This window comes from Solanum lycopersicum, chromosome 2 (assembly GCF_036512215.1).
Source record: "Solanum lycopersicum chromosome 2, SLM_r2.1".
In the NCBI taxonomy this organism is placed as follows: domain Eukaryota; kingdom Viridiplantae; phylum Streptophyta; class Magnoliopsida; order Solanales; family Solanaceae; genus Solanum; species Solanum lycopersicum.
In genome coordinates, this window is record NC_090801.1 from 52,450,901 (window position 1) to 52,461,546 (window position 10,646).

General features: G+C 27.7%; 1 protein-coding gene across 2 annotated transcripts; it reads left to right on the forward strand.

The window, feature by feature from the left end:
- The first annotated feature begins 6,695 nt into the window (after positions 1-6,695).
- LOC101261486 (LOB domain-containing protein 36-like) lies at positions 6,696-10,281 on the forward strand. Of its 2 annotated transcripts, XR_740186.4 has the most exons (6): positions 6,713-6,920; positions 7,159-7,234; positions 7,774-8,412; positions 8,624-8,914; positions 9,599-9,646; positions 10,091-10,281. XR_740186.4 is itself a non-coding variant. In XM_004233895.5 (5 exons), the coding sequence occupies exons 3-4, from the start codon at positions 7,785-7,787 to the stop codon at positions 8,869-8,871; spliced, it is 876 nt and encodes a 291-aa protein (XP_004233943.1). In that variant the 5' UTR covers positions 6,696-6,920; positions 7,159-7,234; positions 7,774-7,784; the 3' UTR covers positions 8,872-8,914; positions 10,091-10,281. The 2 variants fall into 2 exon arrangements, 1 of the variants encoding a protein (XP_004233943.1); XM_004233895.5 differs by lacking the exon at positions 9,599-9,646 and having other exon boundaries at positions 6,696-6,920.
- The last annotated feature ends 365 nt before the right edge of the window (positions 10,282-10,646 follow it).

Sequence of the window (10,646 nt, forward strand, 5' to 3'; positions counted from 1 at the left end):
TACCGTCACAATACACCTTTAGCAAAGAAACCTTTTAGGACGAGTCGCGACCAACATTTTTCTGTCGCAATAGTCTTTTTTGCGATCATATTTGGACATTTAGGGACGAGATTTCCCTTCCTTAGAGGTAGTTTTTCTTGTAGTGTTATTTACGAATAAGGATTAATTTAAAGTATTTTTAAAGCAACCAAAAGGTACATGATATTCAAAAAGCTCCTCCTCAACAGATGAGAATATGACCAATACTTCGAAAAAATTGTGTTGTTTATGTCTGATTTGCTATTTTAAATTCCCTAAGAACTAAGAAGAAAGAGAATCATCTTTTTTTTTTTTTGATAATTTTCAAAATTGGATGTTATTTAAATAGGACATCGTGATCGTCTAACTCCTACCTGGTGTCATTCCTACTAAATAATTGTATTACTATTAATTATTTAGGTATCCTTTATTTACCCTTGTATTTAAATAGATTCAAGAATTATATTTCCTTTTCGATTTCATCGTTTTTTGTCATATCAGTATGACATGTTCAGATCGCACTGTCTTTAACTATAACGTATATAAGCATAGTAGCTTTGATTTGCCACGATCGAAACTTGAAAATTGGATCAATGTGGACAGCATAAATGAAAAAGGAGAAATAATGATATGTGTCTTAACATTATGTTTATGTATTTGGTTTGTATGTATATAATATTATAGTTGTGCTATACAAGAATTTTCTATTAAAAATTTGGGATAGCGAAGCGATCCCGCTGATGGCGACATGTACACATCTATTATCTATAATAAACACTCTGTCTACCTTTATTTATCATATTAAGCTTTTTAGAAGTTAATTTAATTAATTTTTAAATTTAAATTAACTTATATTAATTTAATATTTTTAACAAAAGATATAGATATTTAAAAAATATAGGAAAAGTACAAGAACAATTTTTTGCATATTCGTATGAAGAAAATATACATAATAAAATATTAGTCAAAGTTTTATAGTTTGACTTAAAAATTGAAACTATGACAATAGAAAATAAACAAAATGATAATATACCGCAAGATTTAGACACTTAATAAAGTTAAATTAGGAATATGTAATTATCTAACGACGTTTTTGTCAATTATGAAGATTTTCTACAAAAGCCAAATTAAAGATCCTTGCACGCTCACGTTAAACATAATAGTCAAAGACGAAGGGGCATTTTATTCTACACCAAAGCAAACCTATGATTTGATTTTTAATTGTTTGTATGAAATGACTCAATGTATTTATTGACTTCAAATCACATCAACGGGCAGTGCACGCTTGCACTGATAATCCCATGCATACAACAAGAAAATGTGACAGTGACATTAAAAAAATAATTATTAATGTAGGTATTTTACAAAATTATTTCTTGTTAAATGATGACTTGAAAAATAAGTATTCAACATTGAGGGCGAAACATTAGGATTTTTTTTTTTATATGTAAAAAGTGACGAATAAAAATAAAAATCTATTTTAAAAATAAGTAATAAATAAAAGTGAACAAAGAGAGTGATTCACTAGGGGTGGAGCTACGATATCAAAAGAGAATTCGAACAAATCCACTAACCTTTTATATATTCTATATTCGTATTGAAATATAAATACATATATAATTTCTGCGAACCGATAAGCATGGTAAGGGGGGCGGCCCAATGGTCTCTGCTCACCTAGCGAATTCCTTTTGTCTGCTATTTTATACAAATGAGAAAATATGTAAATGAAAAAAAACACAAAAATAGTGTTTTGTGTCCTACTCTAAAACAATATCTAACTATTGATTTATACTTAAATTTTGAAAAAAATTTAAGTTAAATTTATTTTCAATAGTTAGTGTTCTAATTTTTATTATTGATATGATTGCTATTATCCGACTTCTTCCCTCCGATATGTACAATGTACTCATGTCTCTTCTTTTTTTATTTTGATTTGTTTGTTTTTACCTCATATAATTATCTATTTAAAATTAATCTTTAATTTTTGATTCTAGGGTTATTCAATAATTGTTGTTTGCTTATTGCTTTTCAGGTTAAAATAATTGTTGTTTGCTTTTCAAAATTTTAACTCTTTTAAGACAATAATGGTTCTAGTTGATAATGAAACTAATAAGATATATACATTAGGTGCTAAAATGTTAATGATGAATTTAATAATTATAATCTCACTTAGAACAATATTGAAGATTATAATAAAAATATATTCAAAATTTATATTAAAAATTATTCATATTTTATAAACAATATTCAAAAGTTTTAAATTAAATTACTCAAATCTTCATATTATTAACTAAAGATTTATAGTGACAACATCTAAGATAATATTTTTCAAACATGACTAACATCTCATTAACATAATTTGTGTCTTTGGGATTTTTAGAATTCAAATCGTTATTTTTTAGTGAATTAAATACTTACATATTTATTCATTAATTTGACAATTGTTATTTTAAATTAAAATCGTTATCCTTTTTTAAAAATGTAGAACCCACATGACCGACTTCGCCCCTGTATTTTACTAGCCACAAAGCTTAAAGAAAAAAAAAAATTTTAAATTTATAATCTTAAATATATATAGCTATAAATTATTATTTTTTAAAGTAAAAAGATGAATTTTCTTTTTAATTATAGAAATATAACATTATTTTTGTAACGAGACAACAAAAAGGTGTGTCATAAATTATGTGAAAGAAAGTATAAGGGTCAAAGAAGATCCATTACAAACGAATCCCATTTAAGATTAAGAAATTCAAAAATTAAATATAAGGACATATTGACTTTGCAAATTAAAATATGCTAATATGCTGCATGCATGTGAACCCATGTTGTTGTGCGAAATTTGAGATAATACGAGAAAATATAAACGCGAAAAACAAGACAATAGATTTACGTGGTTCACCAATAAATTGGCTACGTTCACGGGAAGAGAGGGAGCAGTTTTATTATGGAGAGGCAAAAACAGAATTACAGAATAGGGTTTGACATAGCGTCTATATATAGTGCTAAGCTACGCCCTAAAAGGCTTGGGCCCAACATACAGAATCAACAGAAAATTAAGGGCCCGATTCAAGGCATTCAACACATGTCCTTTTCATCTTATGATAACGGAGAAGCAATATATATTTGATTGATTTTCTATCGCTGCTAAATCGTATTTTGGTTTAGATAAAATACTTTTAATAATAATCCACATTGTGATAACTAATTATGTTTACCCAAAGCAAAATTTTCTTAGTGCTGATCTTGGACCTAGTCAGATATTCTAATATAATTTAAATTTATTCTAAAACATACTTGGTCCAATATTGACTTGAATTTATTAATCAAAGTTCAACTAGTAAATGTCAAATTTGCTGTTAACAAGGCTTAGTAATATAATTCAGAATTCAAATAAGATTGTGTACATTTTAGAAGGTTGACAAACATGTTAATAGTTTAATTTAATTTAGAATTGTTCATTTTTTTTTAAAAAAAATTATCATATTAAACGTGTTCGCTATAATAGCTTATCATTAAAAATAAAATAACAAATTTAGTTGCAAAATTATTTCCAACCACACAACTGTTTCATCGTTTTAAAACGGATCAAAAATTTGCATGGATAAGATTAAATTGAATAATTCTTTCATTACAAAACCAACAATATAGAAGTAGCTTTATTCTTTTAGGACCATTAAGGTTATGTGCATATCTATTCTACAAGAATAAATTAAAGGATTTGACCAGATCTTAATCGGTCAAATTAAAAGAAAAAACATATCTGATATTTTCATATTATACAAACTATATTCTACTAAATTTATTATGTAAACTTACAGATCATAATATATACTGAGATTATAAATAGAAAGTGATTCAGTAATATAAATATTATTTTCATTAATTGAGTTAATTGCATTTCATATTAATTATCTCATCCTCCAGCACATCTCATCTTTGCCTCCATTCCCATAGTCCCATCCCATCAAGCCACCAGCCACATCCTCACTTGCCATATTATTTATCTAAATTAGATATTAATATTTTTACTAACAAATAAACAAATATATTTCTAAAAAACATTTATGTTTATACTTAACACACACCTTTGCTAATTATTTATTTTCAACATTTAATCACCGACATTTAAAAACGAGTAGAGTTGAAAATAACTTATTACTTACTATACCTATTAGAAACTTGTAAAGAATAGCATCCAAATAGTCATAGTTGCTATGCTAATTTAGTATTTAATTAATTAATCTTAGATGTACCAATAATATATATAATCATATTTAGTACGACTATCAAATAAAAATACTTAATGCAGGACGTCCATTAAGAAATTTTCTTTTCTCATGCACGTGAGAATATTATACGACGTATTTACATAATGTTTTAAGAGTTGTAACAATTTAATATAATTTTATTATAATATAGTCACCGACTAAATAAACTAGTAGGGTGAAATAGCTATATAGAAGTAAAGGGTTTAACTCAAAAATCTTCATTAAATAAATTGATCGATATGACTATTATATGTATTTATGTGAGGGGCATAAATTAAATTATTTAAGAAAAACCAAAGTCACACGAAAATTAAGTGGTTTTTGGGTAGGTGGGAAATTCATTGAGCTGGTTTATTTATTTATTTTGGGCAGAGTTAGGAGTTTGCAGTTAGATTAGAAACTACTCTAGATAAAATTTGATTTTATTTTTATTTTTTATTTGATTCGATGTTCGATATCTACAAAAAATTTATTATAATTATGATTTTATATTTAAGAAATTCAAATTTAATATCTTTATTTAAAAAGTATTTATTACTACACCATAACCCTTATTGATAAGGATTATTGTATACACCAACAATGAAAACTTTAATACAATTAATATTATTTAACTCGTTATAATAAGTTAGTAATCTGTTTTTACTAAATTATCGATTAATCTTAATACTAAAGATTTACCTATAATTGTAATAATTACTTTCTTTATGGCTCAGTCCAATAATAGTTGACTAAGACTCAAAATTATTAAATACTATCACAGTTAACTTGTTATTTTACAAAAACAAAATGAAGCTTATTATTTTTGTCTTATTTAAATTAGTATCACTTGTGTTTGAAATAAGATTAGTCTATAATATATTTGAACAAATTTTTGGTAGGCAATGCTTATTTTTTCCCAAAAAATAATTTAAAAAGTGAAGTTTTTGACCAAGTTTTAAAGAGAAAATAAATAATTTTGAGAAATAGCAGAAACATTTTTCAGAAACGAAAAAAAAGTTTTTCTCAAAACTACTTTTTGAAAAGAAAAAAAACAATTTTGAAACATCTATTTCAAAACACTTTTTAAAAGTTTAATCAATTAACAATGATTAATTCTCAAAAGTATATTCCCTTTTATATTAATCCAGTGAAACACAAATTACTTATAGGAAAAAACACTTTTTTGAAATTGTATAATTTTGGGGGAAACAAGCTATAGTATTGTTCTTAAAATAAAGTACTACAATTTTCATTGGAAAGAAATAAAAAATAAAATAATAAAAATATTTTTTGTTTATGATTTTTCTTTTTTAATAAACTTTTTTAAAATGTGAAATAATATGAGACATAGGGGGTGTAATGTTTATGGTAGATATTGTTGCATAATCAGAAGTTAATCTTGATTAGGTTTATATTATACTAGTAATTTATATTTTTAGGGCCCGTTTGACCATGGGATATGATATCATGATATAGAATTATGATATGGTATCATAATATGGAATTACAAGATGTAATCGAACTTTTGTTTGGACATGCGATATAAAATTTTTGCGTTATATATTCTCTTATAAACATAAGTATCCATAAGTTGTAAAACTATTAAAATAATCCAAAATTTTAAATTAATCTTACCAAATAAATAAAAAAAGTATAAAATCGTATAATAAATTATTACTAAGTTATTTGTTTCACACTTGCATAATTGTTTTATCAAAATTTAATTCAACTAAAAAAAAAATTGAACATAAATTGTAGTGAACTAGTCTTTAATATAATCCTCCCACGTGATAATGACAATCTCCTCATGTTAAACTTGCATTTCTCGATCATGTTATCGAGAGGACGATCCAACATTGTTACATTTGAGTCATTTTTTGGTCAATAACATCCGCAACTATGTTTTCATGATCATAGACCATAAATATTTCATTACTCCTTTTCGCAAATAATTATGTAACAGTGCACAAATTGTGACAATTTTCACTTGTGTGTCAATATCATAATTATTCATGCCTTGTTTTAGTATTTTTAATCTATTATTCTAAGCTCCAAAAGTTTGTGAATTATTTTAAAAAAATATAAATTTGTGAATCAATTTTTGTGTTTAAAAATCTCAAATTATGATATGATATTTCATCTCATAATATGAAATAAACGTAAAATCGCATATCAATACGCTAATTCGATCTCACAATTCTATATCATAATATAATATCGCCTAGACAGACGCATGACATATAACTTTTACCAAGGGTAAATTTGGAATATGAATGTGTGCAGGGACAAAGAAGCTAATCAGATTCACATTAGTCAGAAAGTCAGAATGGAGGTTTCTTCCTCTTTACGCGGTCACCACGACTCCTCTTTCACATTACACCCCAATAATGAATATATTTACACTCTTACCCTCTATATAATAAAAATGACTTCCACTAAATTATACTTGTGCATTTAGTAATGATTTCTTTTCCTTTTTAATCTCTCGTATCTTTTCTCCCATCCCCCCTCACTCTTAAATTCTGTCTCATATATTCATTCATAATAATTAAAAAAAAAAAACTAAACGTGTTATCTTTTTGTTGTATTCTTTTGAAAATCGATCGGATCGACAAGAATGAATCTTCATTTGCTCAATTTTTTGTCATAAAGGTAAATCAAACCCTTTTCGATTTATCTATAACCATCTAGTATGACTCAATTAATTCAGATTCATATCGTGTTTGCAGAGTAAAAAAATCTTATTTATTTCATCAGTCATCACAACTTTATGATACTTGTTTCTGTTTTCACTTGCTATAAATAAATAGGTAAAAAGTAGAAAGATTTACGTATTAACTCTTGTTTATGTTTTTTTTAATTCATTTTATACTCACTCCATTATTCCCAGATGATATGAATTTTAAGGAGAGAGAAAGAGACGAAGGATTAAAGTTTGATCTATAGTGGTTTTGACAAAATACAAGGTGAGATTTTCTTTAATTTTATTTTTTTTTGGTTTTAATTTACCTCGTTTTGAGTTTTTGGATCTTTATTTATGTGTTTAATTAATTAATTTGTTTGTGAATTGGAAAAGATGTTGAGTTTGATAAGGAAACACAATAAATTTTGTGTTGATCTAAAGAGATCTTGATTTACTTACTAACTTTAGATCTTAAATTACAACAAGTTTCCTCTTTACATAACTGTCTTCTTTTTATTTTAATTAAAAAAAAAAATCTACCCTTTTGCTACTATTATTCTTAATTGGATTTCGGAAATCGTAACTGAAATTCTTTTACTAATCACTGCCCTAGTTACCTTGATTAAAATCAATTAAAATACCTCTTAATTTATTCTATTGGTGATATAAATATATTTACTTGCCATGTTTGCTTCCATGTGACTTTAATGCCATGCATTCTTTTAACATACATAATTTTACCATCTATAATTACTACTGCAAAAAATGCATTTTGTTATAAGTATATTTCTCGGATTTTAAGGTCTCTTTTTTTTTGTCTAGGGCAAAATATCATGTCATCGTCGAATTCTCCATGTGCAGCATGCAAATTCTTGCGTAGAAAATGCACACAAGAATGTGTTTTTGCGCCATATTTCCCACCAGATCAACCTCGAAAATTCGAGAACGTACACAAGGTGTTTGGGGCTAGTAACGTGGCTAAATTACTCAACGAATTAAACGCGACTCAACGGGAAGATGCTGTAAATTCCCTAGCTTATGAAGCGGAATATCGCCTCCGTGATCCGGTTTATGGTTGTGTTGGACTAATTTCAATACTTCAGCATAAGCTTAAGCAAGTTCAAGATGATTTGTTGAATGCTAAGAAAGATTTAGCAACGTATATTGGTCCACAAGCAATGTTGCCAATGCTTCAACACTCTGGGTATATTCAACAGCATCCCAATAATCCCTCTTCTTCTAATATGATGGCTTATAATATGCAGCCAATGGGATTGCAAACAGGGATGCAACAGCATGGTGCTCAATTAATGATGCGTGATCCACAACAACAACAACAACAACACCAAGTGATTGAAGCTCATCAATTAGCCGCGGTAATGGCTGCAAGGGAACAGGAGATGATGAGAACTTATGAGCAACCACAACAACAACAATTCAACAGCGGATATGATTCTGCAGGTACTGTAACATAATGCTTATGATTAGTTATCAACCTGATATCTGTTGCTGGTGGAAGCTAAAGGCTAGTAATAGATCCATTTAGAAAACGTGACATTTTTTTTTACCTTACACAAAAACACATATATTGATTATGTGTTTTGAACTCTTATTTTTTTTAAGGAATTTAGAATTTATTAATTCTAAATCTTGAATCCGTCTCTGTCAACAGGGCCAGTAACGGCAACAGGATTTCATCAAATGAGTTCATCAATGTCACCTTCATTGGCATTAGCGTCATTTGACAATGATCCTTACCAGATTCAACAAGCCCAGCAGGAGCAGCATCACGGCCAGGTTCAGGTTCAGCCACATCAATTGCTTCAGCAACAACAACAGCTACCGCAACAACCACAAACACCACAGCAGCAACAGAGAGCCAACAGTGAAGAGGAAAGGAGCATTGGTCCTTCATGTTAATGTTACAAGTGATTTTTTCTTCTAACAAATATTTTTAATCTTGGTAAGTACCTTTCAACGCTTTTCCTTCTTGTCTCTCTCATATTTTACATATGAGTTCAAAAAAGTATAAATCCTTGATACTCTCTTTATTACTTTCTCCGTTTAAAAAAGAATTACCCTATTTTCCTTTTAATCCTTTTCTTTTTTGAATTTAACTTTAACTATCCACGTGACACGTTTAAGACTACAAGATTAAAGGACCTTAATTTAGAACTACAAAATTAAAACGTCTTCTTTCTTTTCTTAAATTCCGATTTAAGTTAAACTAGGCCAATCTTTTTTTTAAACGGAGGAAGCGGTAATTATATCTTTACATAAATAACATTTGCATAATTAATGATAGTGTAGTTTTACCAGTTATACTATGTACTTTAGTATTTTATTTGCAGGTTACAAAACCAGGCTTGTTAGAAGGTTACACTGTGTACTAGATCTTTTAGTGATAGTGTAAAATATTTAACTCATCCACTATGATTGTGTCAGTAATTATGCTATTTACTCATCTCTTAATAGATTGCTAAACACTATAATATGTTTCAAAAAACCTATAACCTATGTGGCAAAATTAACATCGGAATATTGTTAGGTTCTTTTCTTGATATCCGTCAACGTCCCTTTTCTTTTTACTAGTTCATACATAAGCAATTTGCATAAACTAAATCAAGTCTTTCCTTCTATTTTTTAGGTTGCTTGATGTGTGGAGCTATCAAGTATAATAATTTTAGAATAAAATGTATGTAAGATTATTTTATCTCATATCTAGTTTGAGGTATTAGATAGTCTTTGGATTATTCATTCCGTCATTTTTGATATAGTGATTAGATAAGTTATCCTCCATATATACATGTCGGAATAATTTATACCGAAATAGTTAATCCAGAATAACTTGCTTCCAATCAAACAAATCCTTAAATACTTATATCGCTGTTGCAATTTAAATGACTTGTTCAATATAATCTCATACGTGATACATAAAAATTATAGAATATATGTTAAACTTACTCTTATTGAACCAATTATACTGTTCTATTACTCTATTAATCAAATTACTATCATAATAAGTTTACTATTATAGCAGTTGACATATAAACACGGTATCTTATGATATAAATATCTAATATACTGTCTGTGCACAAAACCTAAACTCTTTTGGTCTAACATTTATTTCTTTGTGCAGTTTACAAAGAAGATGGAGATGGAGATGAGAATATTCAACTTTTATAGTGAAAGGTGGCAAGTATCTGGCCTTTTTTTTAAAGATTTTTCTTTCTTATCACCCCCTTTTGAGTTGTTGAAGGGCATGATTTAATTATTGTGGGAGGTGAATTATTTTAACATATAATAGAAAATTAGTACTATTGTCTTTCATTTACGCTGACTTTATGCTACAATCATACATGTTTTTTTTTTAATATTTTCCTTTTCGTTTTCAACTTTGACTAGCTTATGGTCAATTATTTCCTCCTCCATGCAGCATGGATTAAGAATTTATAATTATTTCCCCTTTCATACAGTGAAAGTTCCAGAATTTCTAATTATTTCCTCCATTTTATAGAGGAACACAAATAAATTGCTCCAAATTATACCCAACGGTATAACCTAACACAATCAATTAGGTGGGGCAATAAATCATAGTTCAAATTTTAATATAGATAGTAATAAATTAGTAAATAATTTCTTCTCATGATTTACGTAACCTCTCGTGAATGAGTTACTTGACATTTATCCAGATG